This window comes from Castor canadensis, chromosome 2, assembly GCF_047511655.1.
Source record: "Castor canadensis chromosome 2, mCasCan1.hap1v2, whole genome shotgun sequence".
NCBI classification, from domain to species: domain Eukaryota; kingdom Metazoa; phylum Chordata; class Mammalia; order Rodentia; family Castoridae; genus Castor; species Castor canadensis.
The window spans coordinates 65283136-65298961 of record NC_133387.1 but is presented as its reverse complement, the minus strand read 5'-3'; the positions used below and the strand labels follow the sequence as shown (position 1 = coordinate 65298961).

General features: G+C 36.5%; 1 protein-coding gene across 2 annotated transcripts in view; it reads left to right on the top strand.

The window, feature by feature from the left end:
- Reln (reelin) overlaps nucleotides 1–15826 on the top strand; it is a 450273-nt gene that overhangs the window by 315311 nt on the left and 119136 nt on the right. For both annotated transcript variants that reach the window (XR_012445193.1, XM_074064926.1), the window contains exon 20: nucleotides 617–853. Coding sequence is in view for 1 of the 2 variants with exons in the window: in XM_074064926.1 (XP_073921027.1) it covers nucleotides 617–853 (237 nt within the window). In the remaining variant the exon portion in view is untranslated. The remainder of the gene's footprint in view (nucleotides 1–616; nucleotides 854–15826) is intronic.

Genomic DNA, 15826 nt, shown 5'->3' with positions numbered 1-15826 from the left:
TTGTTCACTGATGGAGACAAATGTTCCACTGCTGTTTGTTGCATGTCTCACTTTGTGTATGGATATAAGCATCATGGAACTGTGATTTATGAAGGTTTCAAGCAGTTGTCTTTTCAGTGGCAACTAATGTGTGGTTACTGCTGCTGTGTACCATAATTGCTCCTTGAAATTAGATATTATTCTTAATTTTCTTCCCCATTTGTTAGATACAGGTTTGTTGTCTAAGCTGCCATGACACAGCAAATGACCTATGCACACTCTGCTAAATTCACAGGAATGAAGAAATGCCATGGTACCAGCCAGTCCAAAACAAAACTATAATATGTGTAACAAGCTGCCCAAGATCCTTTACTGGACTGTATGACTCCTATTACTTTAACATCTGTTTTATTGCATTAGCTTTTTCAAGAGTAGATGAATGAAAGTGCAGTCACATTTTTTGGATATGTTTAGATGATATTGTTGAAGACACACAGGAAATTGGACATCTCCAAAGAATAGTTATAGCAGTAAAATTATTTTTAATATTAAACTTCAGAGAAAAAACTATCCTTCTGTAAATATTTGCATTTTAAGATGCCAAATTAATCTAAATTTTAACTTTTTTTTTCTTTAGAATAATTTCTGTGGAGTTACCAGATGATGCAAAACAGTTTGGAATTCAGTTCAGATGGTGGCAGCCATATCATTCTGCCCAGGGAGAAGATGTATGGGCTATTGATGAAATTATCATGACATCTGTTCTATTCAACAGCATTAGTCTTGACTTTACCAATCTTGTGGAGGTCACTCAATCTCTGGGATTCTACCTTGGGAATGTCCAGCCATACTGTGGCCACGACTGGACACTTTGGTAAGGATCATTATTGTTGTTACAGTTTGCCTCAGTGACTAGAACATGAGGCCGATCTTCAGTCCATTCAGTCATTTGGTAATAAATATTCACTGAACATGAACCACTTGAAAAGTCATGCTATGACTATGAGTGAAGTATCTTTGGAGGGAAGACTGAAAACAAAATATTTGTAAATTTCAAGAAGTATAAAATTCAATATTCATTAATCTAAGATTTTTGTTTCCCACAATTACACATAATAACCCTTGTCAAAAAGTACTACTAATAAATTGACTGCCATAGTCTTCCTTCTTGGAGGCCTATGATGATCATGGTAAAATCTAAATCACTTGAGTGACTATTTTATTGAAATTTCTCATGAGTTTTTGTGCTATTTTACATAAAGTTCCAAGAAGTTTTTAGCCCTGATTTATTAACTAGTATATCCTTTTAAATCCATTTTATCAAGCGATATCAAACCAGTGACATAGTTAATGCCAGTAGGTTTTCAAGATTATAGGATAAGGCACCCTTTATTTTTCCCCCCTATGGTTGCATGCAAATTTAATTATAAACAAATAATCTGTCAATAATTTCAACTGTGATTAGTACTTCATTAACATCAGTGAGATGATGCAACAGTGATTACCTGGGTAAGGAGCTGGCTACTTGATAGAACTTCTAACAGGACTCTTAGAAGAAACTTTGGATAGTTCAGATTGTGGATATTGTATATCCCACTGACTGGAAAGTGGAAAAACAAGGAAGCTCTAGCCATGTGGAAATCTGGAGGAAGAGAATCCTAGCTACAGGAAACTTTATTATATAGAGTAAAACAAAAATGACCATGACATGCGCAAGGACTAGAAAAGGGAGGCCAGTGATGCTGGAGCCCAGCTAGTGAGATGACACAGGTCAAGATTGGAAGCCAAGAGATGTGCAGAGGTCAGATCATGTGGCATCTTCTAAGCCCAGAGATTCCAGATTAAAGCTTAGGTCTGCACCTTCACCTTCACCACTCTGCATACTGTTCCTCCTTTAGAACTATCAACATGAATGAGGAATCATTTCCTAAGATGCTTTTATTTTCTATTGAGTCGTGATCAGACCAATTTAATTCCTCCAGATGAATCGCAGCGAATGTTATGCGCTGCTATTGCCTCCAGAGAGCATATCATAAATGACCCATCAGTGACCTTATCATAATTAGAGGTAAACTTTACACACCACTGCACATAAAATTACCTTTGATGGGAATTGCACATGTACAGTCACATCTCACACACAGCAGGCTAAAACCCTAGCATCAAAATGACAACTAATGGAATGGAAGTACAGCTGGTCACTTTTGCTGCAAGGGTTGTCGGACTGTATAGAATGAAATTTCCATTCAGTGGAGAAGGAAAGCTTACACATTTTGTATGTTTTTTGTTCAATAGCCTCAGATGCTTGCTTTTATAGAAGCTCTAAGACCTGCAGCCTCTCAAGAAAAAAAGGAGTGAAGCAAATAAGATATAAAGATATAGACCAAAATGAGACTTATTAGAATTTTATGCTTCTGAAAATTCAAATTGACCTGAATTAACAGCAATTCAAATTGGTCATGTACTAGAAGCTATATCTCACAAATTTGTGTAGTAAGAGTTTTTTCAGTACTTTTAATGTAACAAAGAGTCATATCATGAATGCAAGTCCTGTGTCGTGTTTATCTTCATAAATAGTTAACATCTGCTCAGAAGTTGCTGAGCATCTTCATTTAACTTGAGTTGAATGCATGATAACAGCAGTTTAATTTTTGTGCTTTGATCAAAATCCTATGAACAATACCCTTTCATACAAGTCTGATGAATATTCTTAACCCACCACTGCTTTAATTGGTGGAGATACATTTATTTTGTGAAAGTACAATCACAGTAATTCTAGAAAACCATAAGAAAAGACAGATAATTGCACAATCCCCGTGGGCACCTTGAGAAGCACCGCAGGAGTTTTATTAACCACACATGTGAGCAATTACATTTGACTTTCTGATCTTCTCTGAAACGAAAAGGAGTTGTCCTGTGTCATGAAACAACAGAGAAGATACTCTGGCAGTGATAATGAGACTAGAGAAACACATTAACCATTTAATAAGGACATGAAAAATGCTCACTGCTCATTAAAATGAACAACATGAAAGATCTCAAACTGTTCCCATTTTCTTAGCCAATGATTCAGAATAAAACTCCTTTTAATGACACCATTTTCTCCCTTCTGCTGTTGAGAAGCATGCTGTCCAAAATTGAATGTAAACTTAACTTTGGCAATGCTTTTCAGAAACATTTGTTACCATATTGAAATTCAAGTGATGACATTGACCAACTATTTATTATAATTTCTCAGTCCTAAAATAAGCTGCTGTCTTTTATGTAAAATCTTTGGAGCATATTACCTTATTAAGTAAAAATTCTTTAAACCTATTTAAATACATGGCCTCTGCCTATCAGTGACCTTGTTTTTCTCAAGGGACATGTAGACATAGTCTGTGCTGAATGAATGGTGTTAAATTAATTATTGTTGGCTTTTCCCAGCTGTGAGTTCATTTCATTCTCATTTTCTATCTCATGACTTTCCATGAGTATGGATTGTTGTTACTGAGCTTACTCTCCAGGGAAAACTTGGACAATTGCTTTTTCATTGAAAGAACTGTAGTCAACATGCTATAAATCACTTACATCATGTCATCTAGGGCACCGTTTTTTGTTTTTGTTTTTGTTTTTTTTAGTAAATAAGTAAATTGCTTTTAATTATTGTAAGCTTTTCCTTTTTTTCCATATCTATTATCTGAAATCAGAACCTGTCTGCTTTAGGTTTTAAAAATAATTTTGAAACTCCTTATATGTATTTTTAAGTCACCAAAGAAATAATTTTAATTAAGGTTTGTTAAAGATTGCATCTAACTAATATTATTAGTGATAATAACAAGAGATATTAACATTCCTCTGTCCTGTCTAATAAACTAGCTCCATCCAACAAGTGGGAAGGTATTGTTGTTATACAGAGTTTTGGTTTCAAAATGGCTATGAGAGTGGAGGATTCCAAGATGGCGACTAGAGGGAGGAAGCAGAAAGCATACTTCCCAAAATAAAATCTTGGAGAGATGCTGCAGATACGCCTGGCAGGAAAAAACATCAAAATGGTTGTGAGAGTATAGTTGTTATAGCATATTAGAACTGGCAGGCATTTTTTTTGCAGTTATAGTGTGATAGAAACAGAATTTTAATTCATAGACCTGAGTAGTTTTCCAAACTACTTCGAAGTTTGGAAAATCAAAGCAAGTCAATTTTAGCTGATGAGGAATTTTGAGAAGTTTATTTTCGCTGAGCTATTTTAAGTTGATCACATTGAATTAATTATCAAAATAGGAACTAACTATAACTGAGTGTGTTACAAAATTATGTACAACAGACATCCCTGGCTTCCAGCTCCTAATCTCTCACCCAGTTATTGTATTTCAGCTCATTCATGAGTTAGTGCCATCTCAACCCTCATTCTAACCTTAGCTACTGATCCTCGCTCCATTGCCAGCCTTTAATAATGGGCTAGGAGTTGAGCATAGAGTGTGAACAAGTCTTGAACATTCTTTTGTGATTTCTAGAAGATGACATGTTAATGGTTTCATTTTTAAATTACCTAACATGTCCCCATGTCAAAAACCCTAACACCAGAAGTTTGGAAGAATGTATTTAGCTTCTCTGAACCTGAGCTTTTCATCTATAAAGTGGGAGCAATAATACCAATTTCCAAGACAGTTGTGAAGATTAGGTGAGATCACAGGTGGAAATACCTATCTCTTGCCTGCCGTGCCCATTCCCTCCATGGTCTGATTGAAGAGAAGAAAACTGGTATCTGTAGCATTGCACTTATGTCTACATTATGAGATGCTTTCTTGAATTTTAAAGGCAAGTAAATATCATTTTGCTTGAATAATGTAAAAGAGCATGAGTTCAACATAGACATATAAAATAACTAGTGTATTAATTGCCTTTTTCATTACTGTGATAAAATACCTGACAGAAACAAGCTAAGAGAAGGATTTATTGGCTTATGGTTTAGAGGGCTCAGTCCATGGTTTGGTAGGCTCCTGCACTTGGGCAGAACATACAGCAGTGGGAGCTAGTCATGGAGGAGCTTCTTCACCTCATGGTGGGCAGGAAGCAAAGAGAGAGAGTCAGGCCGGGCCTGCAGTTAGTCCTCACCTCCTAAATTTCCCAGAACCTCCCAAAATAATGCCACCAGCTGGGGACAAAGTGTTCAATACATGAGCCTATGGGGACTTTTCATATTAAAACCATAACAACTAGATTTAGTTGGAGGGCTATGCAAAAGAATGATTACAATGGTTGCAATTATTTTTGTCTGTATCTTCAGATACAGACAAAAGATACATATTTAGATATGTATCTTCATATCTAAATATCAATCATCTCTATACAGGTAGATTATATTTAAGCAACACCAAATATATTATCCCAGACAATAGTTGGGGCCAGAATAGTGGGTGGTGAGGTTACCAAGGAAATCCCAGACATAAAGAATTCTAAAAGTCTGTTTATCTTACACTATAACTTAAATGTAGTTAATCTGTAATACAATGGTAGAAAAGAATACTATGACTATTAATAAAGTGAAAGTTAAGATAAGATAAGAAAAGCTATAGTTTTTGCTCATCAGTGGCACTTGAGGAAAAGAGGATTTAATTAAAAGAAGATTGAGCAATATATAAGACTTATAGAAATGTTCAAGAGACTCCTGGGTACTTTAGTGGGCACTAAACATAGGAGGTATCATTCCTTGTTATGTATAATGTTATTTTATTTATTTTTAATTAAAGCTCAATTTTTTCTTTATACAAATAAATGACTAGTACTAGTCATATTAGATTCACTTTGTAGAAGGAGAAATTTCCTAAACTAAGCAGTGAAAGTAAAAGAGCAACATACCGAGAACTGAAATTAGCTCTGAGTGGCACAAAATGTAAGCAGGAAGGGTGGCATTGGGCAGCACATAGTGTTGTGATGGGGCACTCTTTGAAGCCTAGCTTTCCATGCAAATCCCAGGCGGCCCAGTCAGTCCTGAAAATGCAGGAAACTAAAGGTGTGAGATGAAGAGAATGCGTGCAGGGCGGGTAGCCCAGTCAAAGGAGCCACAAATGACTATGTGTTCAGGACTTGTGGCTGTGGTCCATATCTCATGGGTTATCTATGATCTTGGACAAGAAAAGGGAATTTTCTTGTTTATTTTATGAGAAACAGGAGTTACCCAGGCAAAAATCCCAGATTAGGAAGAACACTAAATGCCTGCTTATCCTAAAATATAAATTAAATACCGTTCATTTAGCCAGGTGTGCTGGTGAGCTACTTTGGAGACTGAGATGGGAGAACTGCTTAAACCCATGCATCTGAGGCCAGCCTGGGCAACATAGCAAAAGTCTGACTCAAAACATAAACAAAAAAATAAATAAATAAAAACAATTCATTTACCATAAGAGCTTTAAAATGGTACCTGCAGCTCTATTAACAATGAAAGAAAACCAGTATTTTAGTGTTACATAATAATCGTTATAACATATAATATAGCAGAACTGAATAATAAGGTGAAATTTTAAGATATGCAAGAGAGGCTGTTGTGTTAAGGTACTGATAGGTTGTAAGGGCCATCAGAAATCAACAGCAATTGTAGCAATGGATAGTACTGTAAGATTTCCAAGGTAAGGTGAAAACCACTGTCAGAACTTACATTTGCAGACTTCACATGGACATGCAAGCCAACATGAGGTCTGTCATGCAGTTAGCAAGCATTAGACTGTACATTTTCACATGAGATCTACCTCTCTTTCCACTATTTTCTCACTAATTTTTTTAATTGGTGTATATTAATTGCACAAAATAAATGGATTTCATTATGATCATTTCATATATATATATATATATATATATATATATATATATATATATATAATGTACTTTTTTAAAATATATGTTTAATGGGATTTGAACCAAAGAGTCAAACCACATGCAGATATTTTTTCCTTTGTACTGGTCTTAATAAAACCAAAGAAGTTGCTTGGTACTTATGTAAGGATTATGCTCTTGGTAAACATGGACAAAGGAAAGGTCACATCAGTGCTTAGCTGAAACTTTGGACATCCCTGATTCCTTATGTGATAAAAAAATATATATAACTATTATTGGCAGTCCTTTGCAAAATTAATCAAGCCATGGAATGAAAATAACAGTCAAGTAAATTTCCATACACTTTTTTCTTTTATATAGAAATCATCAGTTTAGAGTTTTGTTTTGTTTTAGCAAGCTTTGGTTGTTTCTCTAAAGGATATTAAAAAGAGCATCAGATCTGCTAAAATTGCAGCTGGGAGGAGGCAGCTCCCAAAAGCCACCTCAACTCCTTCTTCATGGTAAATGATTAGCCTAGGAAGTTTAACTGATAGATCAGTTAAACTTTAGTTTGTCAATGAGTGACAAACCAAAAGGTCGCTTCCAGTTATTCTCAACACCTGCAAAGAATATTCTCTGTACCTAGCGCTTTCAGTGCCTCTATAAAATCAATAATATAACTGATTATAACCCTAAATAATTTATAAGTGACATTCTAAAATAGGGCCTAATCAATGGGCTTTTTCACCAGGAGGATTTCATTACATGAAGTTTTTCATTTATTGATAGACTAATTTGTACATTCAAGTGTTTATTGACTGCATTACAGGCACTGTTTGTGCCGAAGGTAGCAGTCAGTGTTGAAGATGAAAATAAATAGAAAAGCTCTTTGCTTGTGGAACTTACATTCTGCAGAGGAACAGCAATGGTAAGCAACATTCAGAATAAAAGTCTAGATGGTGATAATGCAGACAGCATAAAGGAAAGGACTCTTGGGTGGAAGAAATGGACAGTGATCCATTTGAGGTAAGACAGGGAAGCCCTCCCAGGAGACATTATAATAATGAGACACACCAGTGTGAATGTGTAGAAGGACAGCAGACCAGCAGTGGGAACCACAGAGCAAAGGCCTGAGGCAGGCAAGGAGCTGGGTGGTGCTGTGGACTTGTACAATAATGCATAAATTCTGGATTTTGTCCTAAGTATTGCAGAAATCCAGCAAATAGTTTGGGGCAGAGGAGTGACATGATCTTACCTATGTTTTTAAAATAATGATGGCTGTTGTGTGGAAGATAGATGGTAGAGGATGTCAGGAGAAGCAGTAAAAGGAACACAGCTAGGAGGCTAGTAGCATCATCTGCGTGTGCTGCCATGGTACTTGAGAAGGGGTGATGGCAGCCAATATGTGGAGCATTTGACCTATTTTGGAGGACAGAGTTGATGATCATGACCTGCCTAGGAACAGATATAATGGCTGTGTTTCAAGACTCATGTCTGATTGATGTCATGGGGATTGACTTTTAAATCATTCATTTCTCCAAAGTTAGACTTCCCTAAAAAAATCTTCCTTTGGTCTAAGTGACTCAGTGAGATTTTAGAAGTAAGAAACAACTAAACAAGTTACCAGGAAGAAAAATCTGAATTTGTTGGATTGGATCTGTGGTCATGTCTGACTTGTTGAAACCAAAATTCTGTAGAGTGAGACAATTATGTTCTATGGACAGTGATTCACAAAATCTCCTTGGTAGACCCTGGGTCACCCGGCTGGGTAAACCTTTGTATCCTCCACTTCCACCCTTCTCAGTCCACTGCCACTCCACCAAGCCAAGCTCTTTCTTCCTCAGTACCTTGCATCAGCTATGCCTCTGTGTAGGGAATCTATTCATTACTCATTTTGGGCACAGCGCTGGGGCCTCTAAGCTTTGATGGCTCTGGAGAAATTCCAAGAGCTGGGAAAATGCATATTGTCTTCAAAATAGAACAAGAAAATTGCAAAACTGACATTAATTAATGTTAATAAATGTCTACAAAACACAATATTATACGAGCTTCATTAATTGCTAAACTTAATATTCATAAAATTTCATGATATTGGAAATAATTTTTTGTCAGATTCCTGAGTATGCTCAGAAATCACACCCAAATGTATATTAAATGCATTGCCTATAGTCAAATAAATTTAAAGGCAAAATTATAAAATCCACTTGAGGATTTCATTAGTGTGAGATTTTAATATAGTTGCTGCTTGAGATGGGATAGAGTTTCCAAAATTTAAAGTATTGTGGTCTTATACAAGTCTTAAAATGACTTTTAAGTCTAAGTTTTCTCTAAATAATGCATGTGACTGTACATAGTTAGATGGAGAAAAAGAGAGAGAATTTCAATGATCCCCTCAAGTGTCCCTTCCATGCTCAATGCTTCCCATCAGGGTTGTCAGCCCTGACCACATGGACCAGTGTGGGAGGGAAGGGAGGTACAAAGAAATCGATAGAAGCTGAGAGAATGTGTTGAAGGACACATCCTGACGATAAAAGATTAGTGAATCTAGCAAGTTTGATTCCACCTAGATATACTCTGGAGTTGATATGGATGCAACATAAGAAAAAGTGGAGCCCAAGAGTCCTGGAGAGCCAAAGACCAGAGATGAGTTGATGTCATGGGCAGAAGTAGTGGGAAAAAACAAAGGAGCTGGAGCTAACCACAGTTCCTTGATCACCCTTGTCCCCTCATAATGGCTGCTGAAAAGGACCCCCAACACTTGTCTGCTCATGCGCACACACACACACCCCTTCCTGACGAGACCAGCAGGCAACCAAAAGTTATGAAGAGCTGTTTCCCCCTGGTTTCCTTAGGCTCATCCGCCAATCTCTACCTGACAGTCTGTCCCTCCCTGTCCTTCAGTCTCCTCTCTCTAGGGGTTCAGTCCAGGCTATGCTTTGTATCAATTGCCCCAAAACCTAACCTGCAGAGGGTTTTCTTTTTCTGCACAATTACTACAGCTGCTGATCATTTCCTTCAAAAAATGTTAACTGGACTGGTCCAGCTACTCAAAAGGCAGAGGTTGTAAGAATCACAGTCCAAGGCCAATATAGGCAAAAGTTAGGGAGACCTTATCTCAGGCAACAAGCTGGGAGTGGTGGCTCATTCATGTAATCCCAGCTACATAGGAGGCAGAAGTAGGAAGATTATGATTCAAGGCCAGCTCCAGGCAAAAGCTTAAAACCCTATCTGAAAAATAACTAAAAGCAAATGAGGGCTCGGGGTATAGCTCAAGAGCTACAGCACCTGTATAGCAAGTGTGAAGCCCTAACAGAACCAACAACAACAAAAATGCTATCAGATGGGCAAAATGAAGAATCATTTTGACCAAAATCTTCAAAACCATTATCTAACCAACAAATATCTATAACCTTTAAAACTAAATTTTGTTAAAGTTACTGGATTAGCTGCTGACATGTAGAGGTTGAGCAAATTGGCAAGGTCCACAGGAGACACAGGCAGGTTACTGAACTGTAAATGGAACTCTGGGCTCCTGAATAAGGGTTGGGGAGCACGGAACACTGGCTCCCAACAATCTCTAGCTGTCCTGCAGTAGCACCCCCCTGTGCCCATAGCCTGCATCTGTCTCTTAGGGACCTATCCCCGAACTTCCAAGATTATCTGATTCCTGAGAGGAAATTGCTGCCAATTCCCCTGTTTTGTGGTAAGCTTATTTAAAAGTTGAATAAATTGCTATTTATACTTTGTATTGACCTAAGGGATTATCTAGTTTAAAGTAAAATTTTATTTCTGACTTAGAGAACTGTGTACAAATTTCCAAAATGAGAGGATGAGCATGAAAAAATATTAAGGAATAGAGACGTACTTTATATAGAAATGGTAAATATAAGCAAAATAAAACAGGTGCTAGGGATAAAACACATAAAAAGATCCTGAGACAGATGCTATAAATCACATGAATTCCAAAATAGCTTTGATTGCCAACTGAAATCTGAACTAGATAAATAAGGAGTGATCTAACCACTTAGAAATCCATTGAAATGTTTTAAATGAATTGTTGAATATGTACATAACAAAGTGATTTATGTAGAGAAAAATCTAAATTTGTTTGAAGCTATACATTGAATAAAGTGAGTTTTTTTTAAAGGTTGTCATAAAATAAACGTGGCATGTGCAAATTTCTCATTTAATTAGTTCAGTTGAGAAACTGGTTGGCAGAAGATAGTCAGAAATCCAAGGGGAAATATTAGCAAACTAGTTTTTCTTATGAATATGGCATGTTGTCAGCATGTTTTACTCTCTAAGATTGAAAAGATCCAAACAATGTTGCAGAGAAAATACTGTACCATCTTTGGAGCCTGAAACATGAATGGTTTCTGGAGGAAACGATGTTAAGGAAAATAACATCACTGAGAGCAGAGTAAGCAAAAGCTCGGTGGCCACTCTCCCCAGCCTCACTGGACAATTCTTGTCTGAAGCTGAGGTTACTGATCACTAACAGAGGTGGTTCCACTTGGTCTAGAACCCCAAAGGAAGTGACAACAGCCAGCATCCTCTATAGAGGGTGACTGCAATAAAAAACCTGTTAGAATCACAAAACTACAACTTCTGTAATTCAGAGTGTGATTTTAATGTTTTGCTTTAGTCCTTAATGAGTCAAGATTGGACACAAAAGCAAATGAGAACCTAGATGAACAGAAGGAGATGATTAGTAGGCACTTTACCATATTGGACATTTATAAAACTGGTTATAAACTAGGATCAGAGACAGTCTCAATAGACATCAACAAAACAACACCAAAAACAGGAACCATAAAGAGCACATATTCCACTGCTTTAAAATTTTTATGCTTGTTATTTATGAAGAAAAGAAAACTTCACTACAAACAAAACGCTGTAACAAATTGGGAGCAGGGGAATATTTTTAGCATATATGACAGACTATACATCCTCAATATGTAAAGAACTGTTACAAATCAGAAAGGAAAAAATTAATCCTATTTTTTTTAAAGTTTACTCACACACACATAAACACGAATCAATTTTTAACTTTCCTAGTAATGCATATTAAGAGACCATGGGATAAAGTAGCCAAAATGAGAGAGGTTGTCACTGTGCAGGATTGACAAGTAGTAAGAACTGACACCTCGGTCATTGTCAATGTCCTTGGTAAATGTAACTGGGTACATTCTCTTTTGGAGAGTAGCCCGGGAGTAAGCATCAACTTTACAATGTGTGTTTGCTTTGACTAAGCAATTCTGCCTCTAGGAATTTATCCTAAGGAAATAATTGGGCAAGTGCACAAAGATACACATGGGTGCATGTTATAGAAGCATTGTTTGTAACGGTGAAAAATGGAAACAACCTCCCCAAATTTCCATACTCAGAAATGGACTTTATTCACTAAAAATAACAATGTCTAATCATATGTTTTTCAATATGGAAAGATAGCAATGAGATTGTTGTAAAAGGAAAAAGCAAATTTATTATAATTTCATAATAATTTTTAAAGAAAAAAGTGTATGTGTGCATATTTGTATGTATAAGAAAACATCTTGAAATATTTATATCAAAATATTCATAGTAGTCATCACCAGATAGTTAAATTACAAATTTTTACTTTTAAAAAAATGCTTCTCTGCATCGTCAAATTGTTTTCTCCAATAAGCATAAAATTTAAGAACCCACTAAAATAATGTGGTTATTTTTGTTTTGAAATACAATATTGTAGCAATAACAACTGAATTAAAATGCCTCCGCTAATCTCACAGTATCTACAAAATTTTTCTGTCAAATTTAATAAACATTTCTCTTTTTTATTGGAACCCAACTTTATTGTTACAACCAGTTTCTATTTAAAGAATAGAAATCTCTTCAAAATCTCCTTCGTTAAATAGACAGCAAAAAGCCTTATGAAACAGAAATAAAACAGTGCTGGGGGGTATGGCTTAAGTGGCAGAGTGCCTGTCTAGCAAGTGTGAGGCCTTGAATTCAAACCTCAGTACCACCTAATAATAAAGCCTACTTAAATTTAAGCAGAAAAACAGCCTCATTAAAAGTTCATGAACATGTAACAAAAATCTACTTGTATTTAAGCTGTTACATGAATGAAGCTGTTTTTAATTTTCACTGGCAATGCCATTTTATCTACTGAACCAGTTTTTTACTTAACAGTAGTAAAAATGTAAAAATTAAATTTTAAATGAAAATGTACAACCCCCCCAAAAAAAACCTAGGAAGTATCTCCATTAGCAGATTTGCAAATTCTCAGACACTAGATACTTTCTGAGGAATATCAAAATACCTCCATCAAAAGTCTCATTTATTTTAGAGGTATCACTACATTTCAGCACTGAGACTATTTGTAACACAGTATACACACAGTAGCATCAAACAGTATCCACTGAAGTGGATTTGGAGAAGACCACCACTGAGGAAAAAAATGTAAATACTCAGGATTCATAGAGTTCTGATCATGCAACAATTTAAACATAACTGATGATAACACAAGATTGAGAGATTCTCTACATCACCTGAACTGCACAATGTGCACATAAAATTTAAATTTGTATTTTTAAGTTATCATGAATTAGTAATATGATGAGGTTTCATTGTGATAATTCCATGCATGTGTATAGTGTACTTTGAAAAAGTTTACCCCCTCCAATGTATTGCCATTCCCCTTCCTTCTTTTCCCCTTTTTCCACCAGCTGTTATGCTGTCTTTATATAGATAAATGACAGATAGATAGATAGATGATAGATATTCCAGAGTTCTTTCCTCTCTCCCACCTACTTTGGTTAGGTGTCTGCCTTTCATATAAAAGAATATTTTTTGTAGAGATGTAAAAGAGGCTCTAGAGAAAACAGAAACTAATTTATTTAATCAAAGGTCATCTCAAACCCTTGTGTATGCTCATTACAGCATTTAAGTAACTGTAGGTGTGTAAAATCTGCTTACTCCCCTGTTGAGAGACCTTGTGTATGTTCTTCTTTTGTTTAACAAACATTCTTGGAGAACCTTCCATAGCCTGACATAGTGGAAAGGACTTCAAAGTAGAAATCAGAAAGCTTTCACTTCTGCTATCTTTTTAGCAACTGTGTGACCCTGGAGCCAGCAACTCTCAATTTTCCTTCTCCATAACACACTGTTAAGTATCCTTGATAGTCTCCCAAGCAACCTTGACCCAGAAGTCACTGAGATCGTCCAGCTGTTGGAAAACCACAGTGTCCACCACAATGTCGCTTCTGTGAGATGCAGGCTTAGTTCTGCAACTTTAATAGATGCAGAGATGAATAAGATAGGATCTCTCCCTGTGGAAAGACTTCCAGTCTGGTTCAGCAAACAGATCATCAGCAATACATAAAATAAAGCAAGGGAGGGAAGACAAAGAGCTATAATACAAACTGAATATTAAACTGTGGAGACTCAGGTTGCATTATGATGTTATCCATTTGACCAGTGTCATTATAGCAAACCTACTAGCCTTCTTGGGGATGGAAATGAAGATATGTTCTTTCATTAAATCTTTTAATTAGATGCAGGAACTTTTTACATATTGTTCATTTTTGAGGCACTCTTGCAAGTCAACATAAATAAAACTAAGTCTCCTGATTCCCAATACATTATGTCTAGAATTTCTCTCTAAAATGCTTATGTGGGCTGTTCTTTTCCATTCCTATGATTGTAAAAGAAGAAACATAACTTCATTTTTGCCTTTATAAACAAATCTTGACTTTAGCAAGCAGCAAAGAAAAGCAAATTAAAAGATCACAGTCTGTGAAATTCTCTGCCCCCAAAACCTCAACTGAGTATCAACATTCAAGAGGAAAACAACAGACCTAACATCACTAGCTTTCTACTGGTCTTGAATAAATCAGAAAGTGTCAAGTGAACTAGTGCTGTAAATGGGCTAGAGTTTAAAACATGGTCATCTGCACCTTTCATTTGTTATTTTATTTTAGATTAAGGCATCAGGGATAGGTATCATTTGGTACTGTGAAATATGGCAGCTATTCCAGTTAGAAATACATTTAGCTCTAGGTTACAACAGAAACAAGAAAAGACTGACCATAGCATAAACAAAAGGAAAGAGGCTTATTTGTCATTTATAACAAGCAGTCCTAGAATAAACAGTCCAGGGCTCATGAGCATTGTAACAAGGCCATCGGGGATCCAGGATCTTTCTACTTTTCTGCGCCACGATCTCAGCAGAGAGGTCTCCATCCTCATGCTTATTCCATTACTTGCACCAGATGAGTGCTGACCCAGAAGAGAGGAAGGAATGCCACAGGAACAATGGGCAAAGGGCATGGCAGTCAATTTCATTGGTCGCTCTTAAAAAGTTAAAGTAAAGCCAGATGAGTAAATCTGCCTAGCATCTTTCCCTTTAATTTCATTGGTGAACGCTCACTGCTGGACACATGGCCACACTGAGCCAATCTCCAGCAGACGACTTAGGAGAAAAGAGGCAGTGGCTGTTAGCTGGATTTGCCTATCCAAAAGGATCTGTCCACAATAGTAAATGACAAATAATTCAGGGTTCCTAGTCTACCCATAAATATTCACAGGTGCTAAACAAGAATTCTGTGATCAGCTTAATTGCCCCCATTCTGAACTTGATATTTAATTTGATATTTTATATATTTCTTATCTTGTTTCTTTCTTGGTATCTTGGCACCTTAAAATATGTTACCATCAAAGAAGTTCTGGGAGTGCACTCTAGGCAGCCAGTTTCATGCTGACCTCACAGAGGTTAGGTACAGACATTGTAAAACCCAGCATTTCCTTGTTTCTGTGAGAATTATAAGGACACTATACCATCTCAAGGGAGGAATTTATAAGAAATACTGTAATGGTAGAAATGAGAAAGTTTTCGTGGCTCTGCGTCACTTGCAGTCCCTTCAGGTCCTGTGCTGCTTTGCTCTATGGGGCTTTCTCTCACAGTGCCCAGGAGACAGGGTGCATCTTTAAAGCAAAAACAATTTAAAGGAAGCCTTGTTTTCTGCCTTAAATTACCTTCCTCTTAAAAGGTACTAAAAAGAGCATTTAACTCTTT